Source organism: Carcharodon carcharias, chromosome 19 (genome assembly GCF_017639515.1).
Source record: "Carcharodon carcharias isolate sCarCar2 chromosome 19, sCarCar2.pri, whole genome shotgun sequence".
NCBI lineage: Eukaryota > Metazoa > Chordata > Chondrichthyes > Lamniformes > Lamnidae > Carcharodon > Carcharodon carcharias.
In genome coordinates this window covers 3185484-3213266 of record NC_054485.1, presented here as the reverse complement: position 1 = coordinate 3213266, position 27783 = coordinate 3185484, and the positions used below count along the sequence as shown (strand labels likewise).

Below are 27783 nucleotides of genomic sequence, written 5' to 3'. Positions count from 1 at the left end.
ATGCCCCACAAGGGGAAACATCTGCTCCACTGTCTACTTTGTCTGTCCCTTTAGCATCTTATATACCTCAATTAGATCTCCTCTCATTCTTCTAAACTGCTCAATCTCTCCTTATAAGACAAGCCCCGCATCTCTGGAATCAATCTAGTGAACCTCCTCTGAACCTCCTCCAATGCAACTACATCCTTCCTCAAGTAAGGGGACCAAAACTGTGCACAGTACTCCAGATGTGGTCTCACCAATGCCTTGTACAGTTGCAACAACACTTCCCGATTTTAGACTCTATTCCTTTAGCAATAAATACCAAAATTCCATTTGCCTTCCTTATTACCTGCTGTACCTGCATACTAGCTTTCAGCGATTCATGCATGAGGACACCCAGATCCCTCTGCACTGAAGCATTCTGAAGTTTCTTTCCATTTAAATAATAAGTTGACTTTTTATTCTCCAACCAAAATAGATAACCTCACACTTATCAATGTTAAACTCCATCTGCCAGATTTTAACCCATTCACCTAACCTGTCCATATCTATTTGTAAATTTCTTATTTCTTCATTGCAACTTACTTTCCCACCTATTTTGGTGTCATCTGCAAATTTAGCTATAGTACCTTCTATCCCTGAATCCAATTCATTAATATAGATTGTAAATAGCTGGGGCCCAAGGACCGAACCCTGTGGCACCCCACTAGTTACAGCTTGCCATCCCCACTCTCTGCTTTCTGTTAAAAACAAAAAACTGTGGATGCTGGAAATCCAAAACAAAAACAGAATTACCTGGAAAAACTCAGCAAGTCTGGCAGCATCGGTGGAGAAGAAAAGAGTTGACGTTTCGAGTCCTCAGTTCTGTCGAAGGGTCATGAGGACTAGAAACGTCAACTCTTTTCTTCTCCGCCGATGCTGCCAGACCTGCTGAGTTTTTCCAGGTAATTCTGTTTTTGCTCTGCTTTCTGTTGGTTGGCCAATCCTATATCCAAGCTAATATATTACCCCTGAAACCAGACCGGGACTCGGGACAGCTGCATTCGGCCGCGATCTGCAGTCTGACAAGGGCAACACGGGTAAATATTTTCCCCATGATGCTGAGCTGGGAGCTGCCTTGATAGTTGTTGCAGTTGCTGTGGTCACCCTTGCTCTTGTACAGAGCCACCGTCTTTACATCACGCACATCTTGGGCCACTGCCCCCTCCCTCCAGCCGAGACAAAGATAAGGTCGTGCAGATGCTGCAAGAGTTGCTGGTTTCCAGTGCTTGTGGAGTTCAGGCAACATAAAAACCCACAGCCCTCGGAGATATTTTCATTCTTCTAATTCTGGACTCTCGAGCATTCCCAATTATAATCACTCTACCATCGGTGGCTGAGCCTTCAGCTACTTAGGCCAAAGCTCTGGAATACTGCCCCTAAACCACTCCACCTCTGTATCTCTCTCTCTTCTAAGACATTCCTTAAAACCCATCCCTTTGACCAAGCTTTTGGTTATCTGTCCTAATCTCACTTTATGTGGCTCGGTGTCTAATTTTGCTTTATAATGCTCCTGCAACTTGGGAACTTTGGATGTTTTATTACATTAAAGGTGCTATGTAAATAGATTGTTTTTGAACATTCCCACTAATTATCATGACAATGCTATCTATTGAAAGCAATTGAACTGGCAGGCTGGACAGTCACTTCTCATTCCTCTTTTCATCTTGTTGTGTATTTATTTATTTTTTTACTCAGTATTTTGGTCGGAAAAAAACAAACTTGTTATGGACTTGATCTTTCAGACAGGTTTCTCGTAAGAAACAGTGAACTTTATTTACAGGGCTTCAGCAGCAGTTACAAGCTTCCATCAAGATCCACAACTAGACACAAACTCCACCCCTAAGGTTCCCCACACTTAGGGCTGAGTCGTTCACACTGTCACTTGATAGTACACGATACAATAAGCCTTAAAGCTACAGTCACTACATTCCTTAAAGCTACAGTTACTACAAAACTGTACACTAAGAAAACATGGAATAGGATGAAAATTAATACAATACAGCCTGGGAGAGTGGCAAGAGGTGATTTGCTCTTTGCACTGTTTGCTGGAAAATCACAAGAGCTTTCATTATATGCACACATTTATGTGTATGTAGTATAAGGGCCAAGCATAGAAAGGGTTAATATGGGGCTGGGTACAGTACTGCCCACACTGTGATGTAAAGGAACACATGACCCAAGTCTAGAGGGCAGTCATGTACTGGACAGAGCTGTGTGCAGGGGCAAGTATGGAGACAGCTCCCAGCTTAGTCAATCTATGGAATTCTTTACTGCAGAGGGCTGTAGAGGCTGGGTCATTAAGTATTTTCAAAGTTGAGGTAGACAGATTTTTAAGGGGATCAAGGGTTATGGGGAAAAGGCAGGAAAGTGGAGTTGAGGATGATCAGATCAGCCATGATCTCATTGAATGGCGGAGCAGAATGGACCGAATGGCCTACTTCTGCTCCTACATCTTATGGTTTAGACTTTATACAGTATATATATATGTACATAGTTATGTATGGTTAATAAACACTCACTGTTAAATTATACAAGATTCATAACCTTTTCATGAGACCTACACACATCTTACAGCATATTGACATATACATGCATCTACATACATGTACATTTATAATTTCCTTACAAATAGAGAGCCCAGAAAATCTTCCTCAGCTTATAAAATAAAGCATTTTCTTCATTTCTAGTCACCTTTCATAAATAAAATTCAGGACCTCAGTGGTGAAGGAACAGCACTTACTCACTCACAACTGCCTGCAGGCATTGTGTCAGCCTGACAGTGAAGATTTCCTCTAACTCAGCATCTCTTTCAGTCCTCTGCCCCCTACAGGGAACCTGTCATGACTGTGAACAGGGCCAGCAATAGTGAGGCTCATATTCAATCAATTGAATAATCGTTGCTGAGACGTAGAGGGCAGGATTTTCCTGAAGGGCTTTGGGACCCTGACTTCGGGGTCAAATGGGGGTCAGAACCCAACCCCGTGGGTTTGATTTTCAGGCCCCACTGCAGTTGGAACCAGAGGCAGGCGAATGCTAAAATTAGCACCATCAGCCCATGTGCCAGCTCCTTGACTCGAGACCCATTCTCGTGGAAGCCGGATGGGGGCTGGGGGCACATGTAGAGGGAAGCAAACCCAGGACAGTTAAAGGACAGCAACTGGGATTTTCCAGACCATGGGGCCAGCAACCTAGACAGGACTGGATGCCCTCCTCACCTGTCTAGGTGCAGCAGCACGCAAAAGCTGCAACATAAAGAGGCTTCCCATCCGATCCCACCCCCTCCAAAGGAGGTGAGGCAGCAAAAACCATTCCTTAATTTAAATTTTAAGAAGTTGGTGAGAGGGCATGTCCATCTTGAGGCACCCTCTCGCTCTCTTACCTGAAAAGACAGCCTGCTGCCCATTCCTTTCAAGCTGAAAGGGTAACAGGTTCATTTGAGGCCTCCATAAATCCATAAGACCATAAGACCATAAGACATAGGAGCAGAAATTAGGCCATTCAGCCCATCGAGTCTGCTCCGCCATTCAATCATGGCTGATAAGTTTCTCAACCCCATTCTCCCACCTTCTCCCCGTAACCTTTGATCCCCTTACCAATCAAGAACCTATCTATCTCAGTCTTAAATACACTCAATGACTTGGCCTCCACAGCCTTCTGTGGCAATGAATTCCATCGATTCACCACTCTCTGGCTAAAGCAGTTTCTCTTCATCTCTGTTCTGGAAGGTCTTCCCTTTACTCTGAGGCTGTGCCCTCAGGTCCTAGTCTCTCCTACTAATGGAAACATCTTCCCCACGTCCACTCTATCCAGGCCTTTCAGTATTCTGTAAGTTTCAATCAGTTCCCCCCTCATCCTTCTAAACTCCATCGAGTATAGACCCAGAGTCCTCAAACGTTCCTCATATGTTAAGCCTTTCATTCCTGGGATCGTTCTCGTGAACCTCCTCTGGACCCTCTCCAGGGCCAGAACATCCTTCCTGAGATACGGGGCCCAAAATTGCTCACAACATTCTAAATGTGGTCTGACCAGATCCTCATAAAGCCTCAGCAGCACATCCCTGCTTTTATATTCTAGTCCTTTTGAAAAGGGGTGGTCATCCCTGCATTTTTTTTGGGAGTCTCCCCAGGCCTAGGGAAGGTTCCCATGCTCAGGGTTATGAGTCATGGCCAATGGCGGAACTAGCGAATTTACAGCGATGATGGTGGAAGAGCTGGAACTTCAAGGAAAATGACTGCTTCCAAGCAGAGGACCCCTCAGGATGAGGACTTGTGTTTCCTTTAAGTGTACGTGAGGATTTCAATGGGAAACTAACTCACTTCCTGAGTCATGTTGCAGATCGAAATTGAAAAAAGGAAGCACCTCTGAGCAACTGAAAAGGAAAGTATGAGAGCACGAGGTGTGATGAAATGGACACAGTCTGTGCCCTTAGGCCTATCTGCCCTTAGGCAGATCACTACTGGTGCTTTGAGACCTGCCCACCTTCCTTAATTGACCAAGTCAAGGAAAATCACAAAGCGTGACTGTTTCCCTGTTGTGAACAGTCTCTTGAAGCTTCAGGGCCAAGCAGTGGCCTTCCAGCATGGAAGCAGCAGCAGGCTGCCTTTTCAAATAAGAGAGAGAGAGAGAGAGAGGGTACCTCAAGATAGCCTCCAATAGGCAGCCCTGGAGCTGTGATTGCAACTGAAGCCAGGCAGGCAGAGAGGGCCTCAAAGTCCATGTGGAGTGCTGGCCATCCCAGGTCTGCCATCAGGAGGTCACCTCAAGGCAGCTTCACTGTTCCCTGATGCCCCCCCCCCAGAGTCTGACTGGAAAATTGCATCCGCTGCTGATAATACGCCTAACAAGCCGAATTGTGGGGAGATAGCGCTGCCACCATATGGCCCTCCCCTCCACCCCCCCCAGTCCTGCCTTTGAGAAAGAGGCTTGGGGGGGTGCGTAAGCTTTAGTACCTGACCACCTACATACTCAATCACATCGGCAGCTAACAATCCTGCCTGCAGAGTCCGAACCAGGAATTATAAAGCAGGAAATACAAATTATATTTAAGGATTGGGAAATGTAGGGGGGATTTTAAGGACGAGAGAAAAAGACAGAAAAATTAAAAAGAAATTTAGATTGAACCTGCAACGATCTGGCTAATTTACAGGTAGAATTTAAAGGAATTTCAGTGATTTGGGTTAAAGTGATTATCTCCTTGTCTTTCATAGACTGTCATATGGATTTCAAACAAACATTTAGGATCAATTTATATTTAATATCTTTTTCCTTATGCTGAAAAAACCAGAAGTTTCTCAAACCCTGAAAAGGTCACAGGAACTTTAGTCCATGGACAGATTGAGACAGAATAGCATAAATGTACTTACTCTATTTTTTTAAACCTTTCAAATCCTGCGGCCACATAATGGCATCCATTCTGTAGGTCATTTAATTGAAGGACCCGGTGTCCCCCACTCGGTGTGTAAATATTTCTCACAGCCACAGGAGCATTGATGTTGTTTGTTACTTCATTTAAAAAAGATTCAAAAGTTAGAATCTGCCTCTGGTTGACCACAAGCTTTCTTCCAGTAAAGAAAGGATCTCCATTCTTAAAGACTATCACATTCTTTGCCTGGGGGACAAGAGAAATACCCGTTGAGGCCATTTTCCTTCAGGCCAGCTGTTCTCCCCTTTATTGCATACTTCAATCACTACTAAAGTTATTGAGTGCTGTGAGTGACTGTGCTATGCAAAGCTACCTTGGTTTCCATGGTGCTGTTTTCATCAATGGTTGCTTTGTGTGTTGTGCTGCCAGTAGAACGTAACTCAAATCAATGAGATAAATTTACACCTATTGTTTGGTCGCAAGCTCCTAAATCAAAGCGTGTCGCTGTTCTGAACCATTCCCAAGTAGGGTTATTAAATGGGGGTTGGAATTCTGCCCCAACACATGTACAAACTGAATACATTGTCTTTCAATTTCTAAGCAGGGCTGCTTAGCTTCAGTTTGTAGGCAAGTATTACACAAGCGCTATGCTTTAATTTTGCGCAGAAATGCACAAGAGAACCCACATCAGGAATTTATATCAGATCATCATAAGGCAATGATCTGACATTCTGCTAATGGCATCCATCTAGTGGTCTAGTATCCTCAGGTGATCTGAGAAAGAGGTGAAGCTTTGTTGTTGCAGGCTTCCAAGATGATGGTTGCCATGGAGATATGGGTAGAGGATGTTGGGGTCGTTAGTGATCAAACCAAACAAATTATCTCATGGCAGTTCTGTTTGGTTGAGTGTCTGATTAGGGAGTGTCTCTTCAATTTTACTCAAAGCTTTTGCTTTGGGGAAAATAAGTGTGATACACATTGAAATTTAGCCAAATCATTCTCTTTGGAATATTCACAGAATGTAACAGCTCCAGATCTTACATTCTGCTGGTATTGTGTTGTTTGGTTCATATAAAAAAATAAATCAGCGAAAGACTACATGGGGTATATTTGTACAAAAAGATTACTGTCAGAAATTTTCAATTTCTCTGATAACACACTGATTTTGATTCCCACTACAAAATGTAATTCATCTAAAATTTGAAGGGATCTTCAGAACCTGTGTTCTGATTAATAGATTGCACTGTTGTACCACAGCAGCTCTTGTATTTATTTCAGAAATATATTCATGTATTCTCAGCCAATTGGATTACAGAATTTAAATGTTTTACTTTTTTTTAGCTGAAATATCATGCCCTTTTAAGGTGATGGAAATTGTTGCAAGGGAATGAAAGGTCATTATAACAATCTGCCCAGTGGGAGTAGAGTTGGATGCCATTTTGCAATTCATTTGATTTCTACTCTGTTTCAAGTGAAAAGCTGAGCACCTGCATCTGCTGGACAGGTTTCGGTATAACTATCCCTTGTCAGCAAAATTTCATCCTTCGGTAAAGTATAATAATGCTTAAATGTGAAGTAAAGCTCCCTCCCCCAATAATATACATTCGCCCCATCCGGGGTCATTTTAACTTATAAAACTTTGGGCAAAGTTACATCATGGAGCAGCAATTGGCGGAAACTAAATTCAGAATGCCAAAATTAATTTCAATTAAGACTTTTACAGTGAACAGATTGAAGCTATTGGGCTGGATCCAAATCCATGCCCAGAGGTGAAAGTCTATAAGCCATCAAGTGCTCTTGTTTCCAAGCTTTTTTTTGCAGTAATCTTTTATTTTACTAGTATTAATATCATAGATAAGAATACCTATTGCACTTCACTTTTAATTCTCCACATTAACATAGAAACTTTTCAAATATAAGCTTTGACAGAGCTTATTCTGGCCACTCAGAAATTTTGCAGTATTTTTACAGATAAACCAACAAGGGCTTAGATAATAATTCTGTGTGCATTTTCCCTTTATCTTGCAGTTCACTTATATAAAGTCAGCAGAAACTGGCTGAAAAGCTCCTCAAGCCAGCAATGTTCAGTCATTCTCCTGCAGTCTATTAGGTTCCCTCTATACCTCACTCTGAACAGTCAATTGTTCTTTCAGTTTAATTGTTATTTTTGTAGACAAACAAAATAACATCAAAGTGGATGACTGTGCTATCTCAGTGCGCTACCTGGTGTGGCAGTATATTTCCATTTGCATTTCAGTTTCATATTCTTCCTCCTGTAAAATAACCTCGAGATATTTTTCTGTCAAAAAGACAACAAACTAATACAGGTTGTTGTGCTATTGAATCATAAACACCAGGAAGGTCCGGGTTGGATTATTTTGCAGAGTTGACAGATTTCAATAATGGAGCACTAAATTTCAAGCCAATCATGGAAATTTCAACTTCTACAGGGGTATTCGGTGGGGCGAGATCAGATTGGCCACCCATGATACATTAGGTTCAATTTCCATTTCCATTGAGATCAACACAAAGGAAGATTCAGAGGGATGTTTCACAGTTGGTCAATTGATAATGCCCATTGTCCGTTGTCTCTGTGCTTGGCTCATTCCTGATAGCTATTCAGCCACCCCTGCCTGGAAAGTATGCTGTACCAGGTGAATACAATGTCTGACCAGAGTGTGAACGATCCCATGGTTCAATAGCCTGCTGATTCTCAATGTCCAGATTTCCAAATGGCCTTTTGAGTGAGGCACTCAACAGTTGATTGTACTGGTGCAACCATCATGAATAAAGGAAAGAAAAGAAGAAAGGCCAAAAGTTGGGGGTGGGGTCGTGGCCGGGAATGAGAAATTTTGGCACTTTGGTAATTTGGTGATATTCATAAGCTATTTATAAAATAAAGACTTTTGTTTATATTATTCATTCTTTCCCAACTTCATGCTTTGCCCAAATTCTATTAGTGTCATTCATTTATCAACCTGTTTTTGTCTGCTTCGCTTATCAAACATGGACACATTATTTTCAGAACAGCATAGCTGCAGCTGCCTGTACATTTTGTATGAAAATTAACTTATGATTGACTGTAAAGATGCATCAGAAAAGGTAGGGTAGGTGTGTCAGAGCCATTCACAACCAGTGTACGACACTGTTGTGCTGGTTCATGTTTTGGGGAAAAACATATATCTTTTTCTTGGGGTGATGGTCCCTTTAAGAACTAGGTTTCTCTAGGATCTGATTTCTAAGTGAATGAGAGAATGTTGAATAGGGAGCTTGCAACCTTAGGACAGTTGGGGACATTTGAAAGGACAGCTTTGCTGGAAGTAAAAAGAAGCTCCCCAAGAAATCTCAGCCCATTGACACAATACTCAGACCAAATGGTTAATCTTCCAATTTTTGATAAGTAACTGAGCTGAGGGTTTTGGCATGTAAGTAAAATGGGTGGAGGTGGAAAGTGGAGGTAATATGAATATAAGTAATAGTGTTCAGTGTATTTATGTTATCTTTAAAGTAACTGACTTTTTAAGATAATGTGTAGTTATTATAATTCATGTTCTTTGATTTTTATGTTATGAAATTCTTTTGTTTAAACTGTAAACATTGTGGCTTCATTCGTTTAGTAAATACCTGTGTTTTCGATTTCTAAACAAAAACTAAAAACATTACTGTCTCTACTGAAATCATAATGCTATGAAAAAAGATTTCAGAAGAGAGTTTAAAAAAACTGCTTTGATATGTGCCAAAAATTAATAGCTTAGAAATAAGAATTTTGCAGATGTGTACCTCTAACAAACAATAATCAGAGGATATGATGAACTTTTAATTTCCACCACTCCTTAAAGCAGACTGCAAGTAAAAGCTTGACTATTACAGCAGAATATCTTGTTGGAGATTTCCAATTTGTAAATTGCTGTAAGATTTAACACACCATGGTGTTTCCAACACTTTCCATGTCACAGATGAATGTAGAAGATTTTCATTTGTTTTCCCTGTGGAAAGAAATAGAAAAATATAAAATATCAAATGATGCAACTATAGATTTATTTGCTACCATCTTCTAGGCCATTTCGTAGTTTCAAAAGGATCGATCTCTGTCTGTTTTTATAATGACAGTTATCAAATGGATTACTGATCCTTTTGTCTGCTTTTATAATGACAGTTATCAAATGGATTACTGATCCTTTTGTCTGCTTTTATAATGACAGTTATCAAATGGATTACTGATCCTTTTGTCTGCTTTTATAATGACAGTTATCAAATGGATTACTACTATCAAATGTGATTTTGTTTAAAAAAAAAATTGTTTAAAGAGTACTGCAACTTTTCCAGGGATTATTGTAGGCTACACATAATAATGTAAAGGAATACGACAATGAAACAGAATACGGCAATGCTAACAGCAGTCTCTTCTTTATTAAACATTATAATGCTATTGCCTTCTCTTTCATAAAGCTCTTTATCAAAATGCTACATGTGCACTTAATTATAAGCTGACCTCCTGTGCCATTGTCACATGGTAGTGCAGCTCAGCTGTGGTGCTTAGTGAAGGAAATTAAACTTTTTATTTAAATTTTTGCATTGTTTTATTTTATGAATATTCTGATTGGTTGAATCTCTTTCATTCATATTCATCAGAGACAACAGAGTAAAGGTTGAACTATTTAATCATCATTTGAATAAACACAAAGCCTAAGCAAAAAAGTTTTGCATTAAACATGATAAGGAAGAATTTCCCCTTGAGCTACACAGGGGAGTTTTCTGCTGTAGCTTGGATGTGTTAGTGGCAGAACATTGGGCATCCTATTATATATCTGTTCTTTTTTAGCCCAGGAGCAATTTTCTGGTGCAATTTCCAGTGATATGAAAGGATGTGTTATGCCCAGGAAAGGCGTATCCTATTAATAACTTCAAACATGGACTGTGTTCCTGTGGAAGCTTCTAGAACTGTCTTTTCTCTTTTAAAATGGACTCTCCGAAGGTAGCCAAGATGGTTACCGAGGGGTGAAGTGACCTTTGTTTATTCAACGCAGACTATCTCAAGCTTCTGAAAAGTTCTGGGGCCTTCTCCTGGAATGAGCATATCTAGACAGCACCACTTTGTGGAATTCACACCTGACATTGCTCAGAATTTACTCCAAACACAGAATCAATGGACCTTTAGACTCTCCAAATTTGCAATTTAACAAAAGAGAGCTGATGAGACTAGTTATCTAAAAGTTAGCGTCATGGAAGTCTACAGCAGGGAAAAAGGTCCTTCGGCCCATCGAGTCTGCGCCGGTCAAACAAGTACCTAACTATTCTAATCCCATTTTCCAGCACTAGGCCCATAGCCTCGTGTGCCTTGGCATCGCAAGTGCACATCCAAATACTTCTCAAATGTTATGAGGGTTTCTGCTTCTACCACCCTTTCAGGCAGTGAGTTCCAGTTCCCATCACCCTCTGGGTTAAAAAAAATTCTTCCTCACATCACCTCTAAACCTCCTGCCCCTTACCTTAAATCTATGCCCCCTGGTTATTGATCCCTCCACCAAGGGGAAAAGTTCCTTCCTGTCTACCCTATCTATGCCCCTCATCATTTTATACACCTCAATCATGTCCCCCCTCGATCTCCTCTGCTCCAGGGAAAATAACCCCAGTCTATCCAATCTCTCCTCATAACTAAAACTCTCCAGCCCAGGCAACATCCTGGTAAATCTCCTCTGCACTCTCTCTAGTGCAATCACATCCTTCCTATAATGCGGATTCCAGAACTGCACACAATACTCTAGCTGTGGCCTGACCAGCATTTTATACAGTTCCAGCATAACCTCCCTGCTCTTATATTCTATGCCTCGGCTAATAAAGGCAAATATCCTTTGTGCCTTCTTAACCACCTTATCTACCTGTTCCACTACCTTAAGGGACCGGTGGATATGCACACCAAGGTCCCTCTGATCCTCGATACTTCCCAGGGTCCTACCATTCATCGTGTATTCACGTGCCTTGTTTGTCCTGCCCAAGTGCATCACCTCACACTTATCCGGATTAAATTCTATTTGCCACTGATCAGCCCATCTGACCAGCCCGTCTATATCCTCCTGTAATCTAAGGCTATCCTCCTCACTATTTACCACCCCACCAATTTTCATGTCATCCATGAACTTACTACATTCAAGTCTAAATCGTTTACATATACCACAAATAGCACTGTATCCTGTGGAACTTCACTGGTCACAGGCAACCAGTCACAAAAACACCCCTCAACCATCACCCTCTGCTTCCTGCCACTCAGCCAATTCTGGATCCAATTTGCCAAAGTGCCTTGGATCCCATGGGCTCTTAACCTTCATTATCAGTCTCCCATGTGGGACTTTATCAAAAGCCTTGCTGAAGCTCAAGTAGACAATGTCAAATGCATTGCCCTCATCTATACACCTGGTCACCTCTTCGAAAAATTCAATCAAATTGGTCAGACATGACCTCCCCTTAACAAAACCATGCTGGCTGTCCTTGATTAATCCCTGCCTCTCCAAGTGTAGGTGAATTCTGTCCCTCAGAATTGCTTCCAATAGGTTCCCTACCACTGAGGTTAGACTGACTGGCCTGTAGTTCCCTGATTTACCCCTTCCTCCCATCTTGAATAACGGTCCCACATTGGCTGTCCTCCAGTCCTCTGGCACCTCTCCTGTGGCCAGAGAGGTATTGAAAATTATTGCCAGTGCCCCTGAGATCTCCTCCCTTGCCTCATCAACAGCCAGGGATACATTTCATCCGGGCCTGAAGATTTATCTACTTTTAAGCCTGCCAGACCACTTAGAACCTCCCCCCTTTCTATGCTCATTTCATTAATTATATCTCGGTCCTTCTGCCTGATTTCCATACCCACATCATCCCTCTCACTTGTGAACACTGACACAAAGTATTCATTTAGAACCCTACCTACGTCTTCCAGCTCCACACACATATTACCACTCTGGTCCTTAATGGGCCCTACACTTTCCCTAGTTATTCTCTTACTTTTAATGTTCTTGTAAAATAACTTTGGATTTTCCTTTATTTTACCTACCAATGTTTTTCATGCCCCTTTTTGTTCTCCTATTTTCCTTTTTAAGTTCCCCCCTACACATTCTAAACTCCTCTAGGGCTTCTGCTATTTTGAGCCTTTGGTATCTGCCATAAGCCTCCCTGTTTCTCTTTATCCAATCCTGTATATCCCTTGACATCCAGGGTTCCCTGGATTTGTTGGTCCCTCCCTTTCTCTTTACTGGAATATGGTCACCCTGTACACTCCCTATTTTCTTCTTGAATGAGCCCCACTGCTCTGACACAGATTTACCTAAAAGTAGCTGCTCCCAATCCACTCTGGCCAAATTATATTTGATCTTATTAAAATCGGTTGTCCCCCAATTTAGAATTCTGATTTCTGGCTCATCTTTGCCCTCTTCCTTAACAACCTTGAATCTAATGGAGTTATGATCACTATCTGCAAAATGCTCCCCCACTGATACTTCTGCCACTTGCCTGGCTTCATTCCCTAAAATTAAGTCTACGACCGTCCCCTCTCTTGTAGGACCTTCCAATGTATTGGCTAAAAAAGCTCTCCTGGATGCATTTTAAGAATTCCACTCCCTCTAAACCTATCACACTATGACTAAACCAGTTAATGTTGGGGAAGTTGAAATCCCCCACTATTACTACCCTATTATTTTTACACTTCTCTGAAACTTGCCTACATATCTGCTCTTCTATTTCTCTCTGACTGTTTGGGGGCCTATAGTACACTCCCAGCAATGTGACTGCTCCTTTTTTGTTTTTAATTCTACCCATATGGCTTCATTTGAGGAGTCTTCTAAGATGTCATCCCTCCTTACTGCTGTAATTGATTCCTTGATCAATATCATGATACCACCCCCTCCCCCTTTTTACCTCCTTCCCTGTCTCAACTGAAGACCCTATATCCTGCCAATCCTGCCGCTCTCTCAACTATGTCTCTGACAGCAATGACATCATACTTCCATGTGTTAATTTGTGCCCTCAACTCATCTGCCTTATTCGTCAGACTCCTTGCATTAAAATAAATACCATCCAACCTTGCCAACCTCCCTTGTGCCTTAACTAGCCTATAATTTCTATGCCTTCCAGACTCTCTTGCTCTCTCATCTAATTTTGGCTGTGCATCTCCCCCTGCTGAAACTCCTATCAGGATCCCAGCCCCCTGCCAAGTTAGTTTAAACCCTCCCAAACAGCACTAGCAAACCTCCCCACAAGGATGTTGGTCCTATTCCGGTTCAGGTGCAACCCGTCTGCCTTGGACAGGTCCCACTGCCCCCAGAATGGTCCAAATGTCCCAGAAACCTAAAGCCCTCCCTCCTGCACTGTCTCTCCAGCCATGCATTCACCTGGACTAACCTCCTATTTCAATACTCACTAGCGCGTGGCACTGGAAGTAATCCAGAGATTACTTCCCTTGAGGTCCTGTTTTTTAATCTGCATCCTACCTCCCTAAATTCTGCTTGCAGGACCTCATCCCTCTTTCTATCTATGTTGTTGCTACCGATATGTACCAGGATCACTGTTTGTCCTCCCCTTTTAGAATGCCCTGCAGCCGTTCAGTGACATCCTTGACCCTGGCACCAGAGAGGCAACATACCATCCTGGAGTCACATCTACAGCCGCAGAAACGCATGTCTGTTCCCCTTACTATCGAGCCTCCTACCACTATTGCTCTTCCCCTTTTTTTCCTCCCCCCAGTGCAGCCTGAGCCACTCACAATGCCATGAGCGTAGCTGCACTCCCCAGAGGAACCATCACTCTCACCATTTTCCAACACAGAAAAACAGTTCTCAAGGAAGGTGCACCCTGGGGATTTCCTGACTATCTTCCTGGCACTTCCTGCACATGTGGTCGGTCAGAGTGCAAGGAGTATCTAGGACTTCCCACATGTTGCAGGCAGTACATAACGCAGGGCTGAGCTGCCCTGCCATGCCTCTATTTGAAAAAAAAAACCTTACTTTAAGTTAAATACAGTAAAAAAAATTAAATTATTTATGTATTTTAAATGAAAACTAGTACTCTTACCTTTCCTTAGCTTAACCTATTTTAAACTGGAAAAAACACTTACTCGCTACTCACCAATCAGCTCTCACCTTTGTGCTGACATCACTTTTTGAAGTTTCCCTGCACTCATGTTGGTTCTGATCTCTCCGCCTCTCCCTTGTGCTGTCTTGTGCTATCACTCTTGTTATTTTCAACAAGCACTGACTGCAGGACACTCTTCCCAGACTGCTTCACAGCAATGCTGACTGCAGGACACTCTTCCCAGACTGAAGTTAAGTGTGAAAGACCACCATCTGTCTCCTATCACGTCGTGCTGGCTTTGGACTTCCAAACCATTCTGGTTGGACAATACTAGTATTGGTCATGTGACCGAAACTAGCTTGAGTTAATGAGTTTTGTGTAAAGACCCAGACAGAGACCTGGGTGGTCTGCTGAAGACTCTGAAAGAGACAGCAGTTGCAGAAAAGGCAGTGCCACCTTTGCCTTTTAACAACCCAGAGGCTGTAGAGTACTTAAAAAGCCTCTCAGCATGATTCCTAATTCTGAGTTCACCTGTAAAGAAATTAGACCTCCAGATGCAAAAGTTTATCATGAAAGTATAATTTACAAAATATTTTTCTGGTTTATTGTAAAGTAGGTTTATGGGGGTAAGTATGGTTGTGATTTAATTATATTTGGAGTCAAATAGACTGCAATCTTTAACACATCAAAAGAAACTAGGTTCTTGACATGTTAATGAGTAAAGATGGATACTAGCTTAGCATGTGAAGGGAATTTGCATTTTTAGGTAGATGAACAAAGATTTGGATTTCAAAGAGATTTTAGTCTGTTTACAACTAGTCAGACAAGCAAGGCTAAGGAATGTGTTTATTTTTCCCAAAGGTTACTGACAAATAGTAGCAACATGAAAGTTTTTATATTGTGAGGCAGATACAGTTTCAAAGACATATGAGGCAGAGTCTTCTGGTCGGAGTGTAGGGGTGGGCTCAACACGCCGATGCATAAAATGATGCCTGATGACATCAGGCGCATGTCCCAATGTCATCGCACAACATCATAATATTTCATTCAGCGGGTGTACGCTGGAGTCAGCTGTGTGCCTGCCAAAATGTTAAGGGCCTATTAAGGCCATTAAGAAATTAATTAAATGAGTTAAGAACACTGCCAGTCCAACGTTAAGGTTGGCGGCAGGTGAGAAGCCCAGGCAGCCTTCACATTTTTCAGGAAACCTCATCCACGGGCGGGATGAGGTTTCCTGAAGCTTTTATAAAATAAATAAATAAATTTTCCCACCTTCACAAACAAATTTGTTTAAACAAATTTTCACATCATTTATTGAACTGCTTCATTATCCATTCAATCTCCCCAAGGCAGCTCCGTGCCTCAGGGAGATTGCTGCAGTCTTACGCACGCATGCGTGAAAGATCGCAAGCCCCGACTCTCCCTCCTCCCCCCTGTCCGCAGAGGTAGCGCTGAATGTTACCTGCCGCATCTTACGCTGGGCAGGCCTTAATTGCCCCGCCCATGTAAAATGGTGGCATGCAGCCAATCGTGGGTGGTGATTGGCTTCATGCCCGGCCCCTCTCCCTCCTGCCAGACCTGCCCACCATAGGAAAAATCCAGGCCATGAAAAAATAGAATTTACATATTAAAAAGAGAGAAACATATATGAAGGAAAATGAGGCTATGTGTCAGGAGAAAGCCCTGTGACATCTAACAGAAGTGTGTGAAATAGCCTTAATGAAGCCTCCAGTATCAATGCATAAGTCTGCTGCCTACTGAAACTGAAGCTGGAGAAAAGCCATTTGGAATTCCACAGTCCCGGGTCTTGTTTTAATTTGCTGGGTCTGTTTAAAAGCTAAAATCTATTTCTGGAACATTGCCTTAAAGGGGGTATAACTGGGAGTCAGGTTAATTAGGAATTTTAGGAATCATGATAGTAGAAATTGTAGTCTTAAGTATGTGATTGACATCTTTTATTTTGTTACTAAATATTTTAGTTGATGTTTTAAAAACCTCGAAAAGTCTTGGTGGACTTATTACTTCTGAATTCGGTGCACGCATCTTGAAATAAATACAAATCGTAAAATCAGTGTGATAGCGCAACTAAGTTTCCCTTGTGGACTTGGTCCACCTGGCACACATCATCTGCCACGTCATAACAAGGTACAAGTGCCTAAATTCATGACCTGCTGAACAATCATCTTTTTGAGGAAATCCTACAACAGTTCTGATATCCAACTCCAGCTATCTAAACTGGTCCATACTATAACTCAAGAGTGGAAAAGACTCCCTGCTTCACCAGGTCTGCAAAGACTGGTTTCCTACAATGAGCTAGACAAGTGAAATATGGACTGTTTTTTTGTTTACTGCTTGTAAAAATTTTCCATTCTCTTTAATTGTATTTTCACTGTGTGCATGCGTGTGAGTGCTGAGTGATTGATGAGGAGTTTAGACTCAGGGCAAGCGTGTGAATAAATAACCTTCTTTATTTTTAAACCATCAAGAACCCGCTGGTGGTCTTTGAAATTGACCACACTCTAAAGGGGGCTTAGAAACACACATATCTATCTCTCCCAAACACCAATACTGATTTTGTGGACAGTAAGGAAAGGGAGCTTGGGGATTCAGTTTATTTCTCCTCCCCTGTCCTTAACAGGTGGCGATACTTAAGAGGCGTTGCATGTCACAACCTCCTTAATTATCAACATTGCTACACTGGACATCAGTATCACCAGCATTTTGCTGTTCCAACATTTGCTGGGGCAGTTATTATATGGATAAACAGATATTAACAGGGGTGAAACAAGCTTTGCTACAGTTATTTTTTATTAATAACCTTGGTTGATTGCTAAATTAAAACTGTGAATACAGTATATAAAAACGTACTGTTTATGTCAGAACATGAGTCAAAAATTGGACTGAAATTATTTTACTGAACAACCCCTTTTCAGGGCTACTTGTGTACCAATCAGCAGAAGCAGCTTGTGATAGACAGTTCTAAGTGATCGCACAACCAATGGATCAGATCTAATGTCTGCACTCCTGCCAAATCCAGTCGTGAACGGTGGTGGACAATTAAATAACTCACTGGAGGAGGAGGCTCCACAAATATCCCCATCCTCAATGACGCAGGAGCCCAGCACATCAGTGCAAAAGATAAGGCTGCAGTATTTGCAACAATCATCAGCCAGAAGTGCCGAGTGGATGACCCACCTCAGCCTCCTCCGGAGGTCCCCAGCATCACAGATGCCAGTCTTCAGCCAATTCAATTCACTCCACATGATACCAAGAAATGGCTGAGGGCACTGGATAGCGCAAAGGCTTTGGGCCCTGACAATATTCCAGCAATACTTATTGAAGATTCATGCTCCAGAGCTAGCCATGCCCTTAGCCAAGCTGTTCCTCTAGAACTACAACACTGGCATCTACTCATCAATATGGAAAATTGCCCAGGTATGTCCTGTGCACAAAAAGCAGGATAAATCCAACCCAGTGAATTATTGCCCATCAGTCTACTCTCGATCATCAATAAACTGATGGAAGGGATCATCAACAGTGCTATCAAGCGGCACTTGCTTAGCAATAACCTGCTCACTGATGCCCAGTTTGGATTCTGCCAGGGTCACTCAGCTTCTGACCTCATTACAGCCTTGGTCCAAACATGGACAAAAGAGCTGAACTGCAGAGGTGAGGAGAGAGTGACTGCCCTTCAAGACAGCATTTGACTGAGTGTGGCATCAAGGAACCCTAGCAAAACTGGAGTTAATGGAAATGGCACTGCAGGAATTCACCAAGGCTCCTTCCAAACACACAACCACTACCATCCAGGGGAACAAGGGCAGCAGATAGATGGGAACACCACCACCTCGAAGTTCGCCTCCAAGCCACACACCATCCTGACTTGGGAATATATCGCCGTTCCTTCACTGTCACTGGGTCGAAATCCTGGAACTGCCTCCCTAACAGCACCGTGGATGTACCCACACCACAGAGACTGCAGCGGATCAAGAAGGCAGCTCACCACCACCTTCTCAAGGGGCAATTAGAGATGGCCAATAAATGCTGGCCGAGCTAGGGATGCCCAAATGTCATGAAGGAATAAAAAAAAATTGTGTTGTTTTCCAGTATCTGAGCAAACACATTTGTGATTCTGCAATTTGTTCATTATTGTCAATTCTATAGAAATCCAAACCTAAGGATAATCAAGAATTAATTGTCAAACAAGCTATTCTCTCTTATCAAGCCATAACTGTAGCTGCGGTAACTCTTTACCTGGATACATGTCGTTTTGCTTATAATTGCAGTGGTATTGTTTCGCTGGATACTTCAGTAATCTCTTTGCAATGCTGGTCTTCCTCGGCTGGAGAAATAGCGAACCAAAATATGAATAATAGTCTACAAGCTACGACTTAACTGCTCCTGCTTGTCGTCTAATAACTGATCTTTTTTTTCCTTCCTGACCACCTCCTGCTACCCTCCACCATTCCAATTTTGGAACAAGCTAATTTATTATCCTATGCTTGCTTCCTGCTCATTAGTGTATTTCTAATCTCCTCATGTATGATTTTTTTGCTGTTACAGAGAATGAAACTTGAGACACTGGGGTGAATTTTGACAATGATATGCGAATGTATACAAAGGTAATTCCTGAAGTTCCGATTGTGCATTAGATGCAAGGCTTAATCGTAATTCTCCCATGGAACTGCTCATGATGGGTGAGAAAAGATTGTTTTGTAAATATGAGAAGGTTACAACATGCAAAATACAATAGGAGCGATTTTGAATTTGAGTGCACATTGGAGTGTCTCCATCACCCACATACGTCATGCTAATTCATCGCAACATTCATGAAAATTGGCTCTCATGACCCCTTCCAACTTGGCCCCAGACCAAAAATCCAGCCCAGGTTCTTTACTGTGACATTTGACCCCGGTTTGCATATACAGGTCAAGTATCCTTTATCCGAAACCCTTACGGCCAATTGCATTTTGGCTTTTCAGGTAATTTTGGTTTTTGGATACCGCATATAAAATAACATTACAATAATCTAAGGCTAGGCTAGCTATAGTCCAAAGTAAATAAAATGGCTCGAAAAGTAAGACATATCACTGAATAATAAATACAGGGTACCTGTAATAAGTTTCTATTTGACATGTTCACCAGAAAACTTGCAAGGTAAATAGTGCAGAAAAACAACTAGATTTCTTGTGCTAAAGGTCAATGAGGTTGAAAAAAAGTGCAATTTTTGGATTTACAGATAAAGGATACTCTTTCATCTACATTGAAGGTTGTCTAAAATTAGAGTAGATGGCTAAGCCTACAACTCAATCCTCCACATGATTTTGGGCCTGCTCCCATCATATTTTTAGACATAAATAATGTGGCCACTAGATGACAATCACCCAACGTATGTTATTCTGGTAACGGGTAGATATTCAACCTCTAATTAATGTTAAGTTTGGATGGGGTTCATTCAAAGGTTAATAGCTATTCTGGCCGGAGATCAGAAATTTGGCTTTGTAGGTGGGGATGTCAATTCAGGGTTTGCAAATAGTTTGGCTCCAGGACTTTCTATTTCCATGTATATATAAATATTTGACACAGGAATCCTCTGAAGTATGATGGACAGCAGAGTAGGCATTCATAATGTGTTATTTTAACAAAAATACTTGTAATATTACATCTTACATTATCAAAATTGCAATTGGTTACTGTGCATTTTTTAAAACTTGGAAGCATAAATATGTATAACACACAGCTGTGGGTGCTGACTGATAAACACTTGTTGATTTCCTGCTGTACCTGGTTGGCTGCATTCATTGGACTGGACTGTTTCAGAAACAGTGCACAATAATACAGGGGGGCTGCTACAAGGGGATGGAGGGCATGAATTTAGGGGCTTTAGAGATTCTGTATCAGAGTGTTCTTCAGGTGGCTGGCAATCTGTCACAGTTGATTTCGAATACAGCTGCAGGAAAGACAATGAGGAAAGCATTAACACGGTGCAGTAGCCCAGCAAGGTAGAGAAGTGACAAACAGGCAATGACCCTGGCAGAGGCCTTAAGACAAATAATGATTAAGATTTGAAATGTCTTAATTAAAATCAAAATGCTGATGTTCAATTTCTGTTCTAATCAAATTAAATTGAATTCATCTTGTCACTACTTTTCTGTAAATTCGAATACTACACCATCTATTTCAGCACCATGTTCACAGTAAAAGCAGTCTACTTTGTGAGTATGTGTACTTGTAGTATGTTGAAGCATATTTATGAATTCATCAAAAACCTTTACATGGCACTAAGTTCTTACTATGTTTTTTACAAAGTACTTACATTGATTATACTCTTAATCACTTAACATCATGTATCTGAACCAAACAAACTTTATGCTACAAGATAACATTTGCTCACATTTGGATTTCTGATTTTATTTGTTTTTTGTGTCAGATTAATAATATTTCTCACCAGAGAGGCATTCTGTGAAATGAAATATATATATATCATTGTTATAATAAAACATTGTCATGAAAATAAAATAATTTTTATAAGGTTATTGGGATTTATTGTGAAGTAGGAACCGGGGTCTGGATAGATAGTGTTTGTGTGTGTCTGTGTGTGTGTGTATGTGTGTGTGGGCTGGGGTGGGGAACTTAACTGAATTAAAGACAGCTGGTCCGAAGGTTTTGATGTATCAGAAGAGAAGCTGGGTTTGAAATGCTAAATAAGTAAACTTGGCTGAGGTTTTAGAATGTGAGATGTAAAAGGAAAATTTGCATTTTGAGATAAACCAGAATAATCATGAATTTTAAAGAGAGGGTGAAATGTTACACTTAGCCAAAAGAAGCTAAACAGTGTGTTTATTTTTTCCAAAGCTTACTGATAAAATTTGTACTATGAAAGATTTTTCTTATTAGAAAGGTAAAGTCCAAAGACAAGGAAAGAAGGAATTCTAAGATCTAACAAGTCTGAAAAGCCTCCAGCCTCTATGTACCCAGCTGCTGCCGGTAGGGACTGAATCTAAGAGAATTCACTGTGAATATCCCTGTCCAGGGTATTGTGTGCTTTGCCTGGGTCAGGTAAAATCTATTTTGTTTTTACTGTCGCCTTAGGGGAGGTGTAACTGCAGTTAGATTAATTAGGGGAACTAGTAATTTGTAGACATATATATGTGCTTAAAATCATTTCTTTTATTAATAAATGTTTAATTTAGTTTTGTAAAACACCTCTAAGACTTGGTGGATTTATTACTACTGAATTCAAGGCAGATATCTTGAAATAAAAATACAAATTGCAAAACAGTTATGACAGTTGTTTGAAGTTTTCCTCTGGGATTTGTGCAGCTGAGCATTTACCATTTGCTCTGCCTTAACAAACATTATGAATTTTCCTTCTCTTCTGTCTATTAGACCTCAAGTGAGGTTGTCTAATGCAAAATTCAGAACCATTATAGCAGTCTGTGAATTTCAACAGCAGCCACATAAGCAAGCAGAATCATTGCGACACTGAGTTCAGCAGAAGGTGGAGCATTGATATTAGGAATAACAGCCATGTAAATGAAGCAGCCATTCCGGGGATTCAAAGGTCTCTGTGAAGAGTTCTGAAATTCTTCACATACTGCATTATGAAAAGACCACAGTCAACTTCAATTCCATCAACTCATTTGTTGGTAATCTGCTGACACAGTCACTATGGAAACAAGCTTATTTGAGATTATTCTAAGCTTTTAGTATAAGTGGAAAAGCTCTTGTGCCGTCTGACATTTTAACTGTGCCCTTTAGTCTTTGTTATACTACATTAGTTACACAGAGTACATTCTCCAACACTAGGCTGCACCATCAAAACTAGTCACTTCTAAATCTATAGAGAGAAACAGAGTTAACCTTTCAGGTCGATGACCTTTCATTCGAACTGAAATGTGGGCTGGGATTTTCCGGCCCTGCCATAGCGGGTTCCTTCCTGTCGGCTGTTGGCTTCGACAGGGACCTTCCTGCCAGCGGGAGGGGCTGGAAAATCCCACCCGTTACCTCGGTCTCTCTCCACGGATGCTGCCAGACCTGCTGAGTTCCCAGCACTTTTTGTTCTGATTTCAGATTTCCAGCATCCACAGTATTTTGGTTTTGCACCTCTAAGCCAAAATGCTTAGGGTGTGTATGAATAGAAGTTTTCATTTCTTGACTTGCTGACTCTCTAGGACATTTACTATTGCTTATGACAAATTAAGTTTGCTTCTTAATTATTGTATGGCAAAATATTTTGGGTTACAGAAAGAACAAATCGACATTGGAGACTCTGGTGTACTCCCACATGTGGCAACTGCCTTAAGCAAAAGAACTGTCCACTCTCCTTGAGTGAATCTGGATAATGAATGGTAATGGGCCAATTAACTATCAGCATTGCCTAAACCATACTTCATCCTACTCTTGTTTAATGTCAATAGATATACACTTTCCAACAATAGTCACAGGATAATTTTCTTGTATCGCTTTTGCATCCCTTGCCAATTATTTTAAATCTGTGCCCTCTCATTCTCAATCCTTCCACCAATGGGAACAGTTTCTTCCTATCTACACTGTCCAGAGCCCTCATGATTTTGAATACCTCAATCAAATCTCCTCTCGGCCTTCTTTTCTCTAAGGAAAACAGTCCCAACTTCTCCAATCTATCTTCATAACTCCAGAGTTCCACATCTCTGGAATCATTCTCATGAATCTTTTCTGCACTCTCTTCAATGCCTTCACATCCTTCCTAAAATACAGCAAGTGGTTAGGGTTTGGACTGCACTGCCTGACATTGTGCAGAGGCAGGCTTGATCGAGGCATTCAAAAGAAATTAGACTGTTATCTGAAGAGGAAAAATGTGCAGGGTTACGGGGAGAAGGCAAGAGAATGGCACTAGATGAATTGCTCATTTGGAGAGCTGATACAGACATGATGGGCTGAATGGCCTCCTTCTTTGCTGTAACAATCCTGTGATTCTGTAATGAACAGCAACAGGATCCCAGTATAACACACTATGGATAAAGTTAATATGTCACACAGCTTAAGAGCTATTCCACTTATACTAAAAGCTTAGCATGATTTCAAATAAGCTTGTTTCCATAGTTACCAGGATACTCTGGTATAGTCAGAGTGACGAATCAAAAAGCAGAATACTGTGGTGGCTGGAAATCTGAAATAAAAACAGAAAATGCTGGACCATCGGAATCAAACGTTAACTATGTTCCTCCCTCCACAGATGCTGCTTCACCTGCTGAATATTTCCAGAATTTTCTGTTTTTATGACAAATAGGTGACCCTGTGAAGCATAAATGTATTAGGCTATTCACCTACTCAGAAAAAAACCTGGTTTCAATTACTGCCTTTCAAAAGAGGTCTGCGCATAAGCAGAGCAGGTTATTTCCTGATTGATGAACACCTCCATTATCGAGATGGACAAGGAAATCCATTCCCAGTTTCATGATGCATCACGTTTTTGTGCAGGTTTGGTCAGGCCTGATGGCACAACGTGACCCTTTACAATGCCATGTGCCACTTCCCCACTCTCCTCACTGTGCAGCTGACCTCCCCCCACCCCCCACACCGACATACCTTCCCCCCTCCCTGCTCACCTCATAGCATCCCCCTAACCCCAGCCCCACAGCCCTTCTATGCATCAGACTGGCCAAAAAAGTGACAACTGTAACATTTGAACTTGGACAGTGTCCCAGAGCTGAAACTTAGATCCTTCAGGTGAAAGACCAACGTTCAAATACACTGTGGCCTTCAATGTCTCAAAAACTATATTTCTTCTAAAATTGTATTTGACTAAAATTTACCATACATTTGATTTGACTGTCAATCCTTCTGTCCTCAGGTGGCATTGTCTAATGCAAACTTGAAAATCACAAAATCACAGAATCACACAGTGCAGAAGAGGCCCTTCGGCCCATCGAGTCTGCACCAACACGTGAGAAACACCTGATCTACCTGCCTAATTCCATTTACCAGCACTTGGCCCATAGCCTTGAATGTTATGACGTGCCAAGTGCTCATCCAGGTACTTTTTAAAGGATGTGAGGCAACGCGCCTCCACCTCCCTCCCAGGCAGCGCATTCCAGACCCTCACCACCCTCTGGGTAAAAAAGGTTTTCCTCACATCCCCCCTAAACCTCCTGCCCCTCACCTTGAACTTATGCCCCCTCGTGACTGACCCTTCAACTAAGGGGAACAGCTGCTCCCTATCCACCCTGTCCATGCCCCTCATAATCTTGTACATCTCGATCAGGTCACCTCTCAGTCTTCTCTGCTCCAACGAAGTCTATCCAACCTCTCTTCATAACTTAAATGTTTCACCCAAGGCAATGTCCTAGTGAATCTCCTCTGCACCCCCTCCAGTGCAATCACATCCTTCCTATAATGTGGCGACCAGAACTGTACACAGTACTCCAGCTGTGGCCTCACCAAGGTTCTATACAACTCCAACATGACCCCCCTACTTTTGTAATCTATGCCTTGATTGATAAAGGCAAGTGTCCCATATGCCTTTTTTACCACTCCACTAACATGCCCCTCCACCTTCAGAGATCTATGGACACACATGCCAAGGTCCCTTTGTTGCTCAGAACTTCCTAATGTCATGCCATTCATTGAATACTTCCTTGTCAAATTACTCCTTCCAAACTGTATCATCTCACACTTTTCAGGGTGAAATTCCATCTGCCACTTACCTGCTCATTTGACCATCCCGTCTACATCCTCCTGTAGCCCAAGACGCTCAACCTCATTGTTAATCACCCGGCCAATCTTTGTGTCATCCACAACCTTACTAATCCTACCCCCCACATAGTCATCTATGTCGTTTATATAACTGACAAATAATAGGGGACCCAGCACAGATCCCTGTAGTACGCCTTTTGACACTGGCTTCCAGTCACTAAAGCATCCTTCTGTCATCACATTCTGTCTCCTACAACTAAGCCAATTTTGAATCCACCTTATCAAATTACCCTGTATCCCAAGTCTCCCATGTGGGACCTTGTCAAAGGCTTTGCTGAAATCCATATCAACTACATCAACTGCGCTACCCTCATCTACACACCTGGTCACCTCCTCAAAACATTCAATCACATTTGTTAGGCATGACCTCCTTCTGACAAAGCCATGCTGACTACCCCTGATCAAACCTTGCCTCTCCAAGTGGAGATAGATTGTCTCCTTCAGAAATTTCTCCAATAGTTTCCCTACCACTGACATGAGACTCACTGGCCTGTAGTTCCCTGGCTTATCTCTACAACCCTTCTTAAATAGCGGAACCACATTAGCTGTTCTCCAGTCCTCTGGCACCTCCCCCATGGCCAGAGAGGAATTAAAAATTTGGGTCAGAGCCCCTGCAATCTCCTCCCTTGCCTCCCTCAGCAGTCTGGGACACAATTTATCTGGACCTGGAAATTTGTCCACGTTTAAGCCTGCCAACATCTCCAATACCTTGTTATTCCCTTTATCAATTTGCTTAAGAACCTCACAGTCTCTCTCCCCGAGTTCGATACCTTCATCTTCATTCCCTTGGGTGAAGATGGATGTGAAGTATTCATTCAATATTCTAGTGATCTCATCTGGCTCCCTTGGTCCCTTCTGGGCCCTACCCTTTCCCTGGTTATCCTCTTCCCATTGATATACTTATAGAATATCTTGGGATTTTCCCTACTTTTACTAGCTGGAGCTTTCTCATATCCCCTGTTTGCTCTCCTAATTGTTTTCTTAAGCTCCACCCTGCACTTTCTGTACTTCACTAATGCCTCCACTGATTTGCTTCCCTTGTACCTGCTAAAAGCCTCTCTTTTCCTTTTCATCGTAACCTGAACATCTCTGGTCATCCGTGGTTCTCTGGGCTTGTTACTCCTTCCTATCACCCTAAAGGGAACATGTTGAGCCTGTACTCTCCCCATTTCCTTTTTGAACGCCCCCCCAACTGCTCCTCTGTAGATTTCTCCACAAGTAACTGTTCCCAGTCTACCTTGGCCAGATCCTGCCTTATTTTACTAAAATCCAATCTCCCCCAGTACAAAACATTTTTTTGCAACTTGTCTATTTCTTTGTCCTTAACAAACTTAAACTGTACCATGTTGTGGTCCCTATTGCACTGTGCCGTCCCTTGTTGGACACTCTACTTATTGACCTAAAAAGTTCTCCTATACATATTTCAAGAAAACTACTCCATCCAAGCCCTTAACACTATGTCTATACCAATTAATGTTGGGAAAGTTGAAATTGCCTAATATAATTACCCTACTGTTATTGTTTTTACACACCTCTGCAAATTGTGCACATATTTGCTCCTCAATTTCCCGCTGACTATCTGGGGGTCTATAATAAACAGCTAATAATGTGGCTGCCCCTTTTTTATTCCTAAGCTCTACCCACAAAGCTTCATTCGAAGCCCCCTGCAAGATATCATCTCTCCTTACTGCAGTAACTGACTCCTTAACTAATAGTGCAACACCTCCTCCTCTTTTACCTCCTCCCCTGTCTCACCTGAAGATCCTATATCCCGGAATGTTGAGCTGCCAATCCTGCCCCTCCCTCAACCTCGTCTCAGTGATGGCTACTATGTCCATGCGTCAATCCTCACCCTTAACTCATCCGTTTTACCTGTGATACTCCTGGCATTAAAGTAGAGGCCATGCAGCCTTGCCTTACTCCCTTGAAATTTAATGCAGCTGGACTCCCCCTGACTTGATTGTTTTACTGTATGATGTGTCCCTATTCTGCTAACATTCTGTTATGTATTTGTAAAGTTTCCCAGTGGTTTAGTTGGTGACTGTAGCGCTGTTGGGTAACTGGGAGGTCTCTGTCTCTAAGCCACTATCTGCCCTGAGTTACTTGGTCTTGGTTGGAGTGGTAATAGGTGTGGTATAGTTCACATAAGCCATCACAGTGAAAAATAATTCACTCGGAATCCTGTGGCTGCTCATTATTCAGTGACTTTTATTGGAAAGTGTATATCTATTGACATTAAGCAAGAGTAGGATCAGGTTTGGCTGAGACAATGCTGGCAGTTAATTGGCCTATCACCATTCATTACCCAGATTCACACAAGAAGAGTGGACAGTTCGATTGCAGAAGGCAGTTGCCACATGTGGGAGTACACCAGAGTCTCTGACATCAATTTCAGAAGATGAAATAAGAAAACCGAACAGAGTGAACAGTTTTTCATTTGCATTGAAAATTAAGTTAAGAAAAAATTGATTGGCTGACTACCTTCAGGATGTCTGGGATGTTTGCATCAAGCAGGTGGTTTTGGAGTCTTTTTGGAAGATTTTCAGAGTTTGCAGCTACTGATGTGATTCCCAAAGCATCCTTTAAGGTTCGAATGATCTTGCCCT

The 27783-nt window shown here is 41.8% G+C and overlaps 1 protein-coding gene across 1 annotated transcript in view; it reads right to left on the bottom strand.

The window, feature by feature from the left end:
- dcdc2b (doublecortin domain containing 2B) overlaps positions 1-5665 on the bottom strand; it is a 68996-nt gene extending 63331 nt beyond the window's left edge. Inside the window, exon 1 of the mRNA XM_041213185.1 lies at positions 5388-5665. Coding sequence (XP_041069119.1) covers positions 5388-5665 — 278 coding nt within the window. The remainder of the gene's footprint in view (positions 1-5387) is intronic.
- Positions 5666-27783: the final 22118 nt, after the last annotated feature.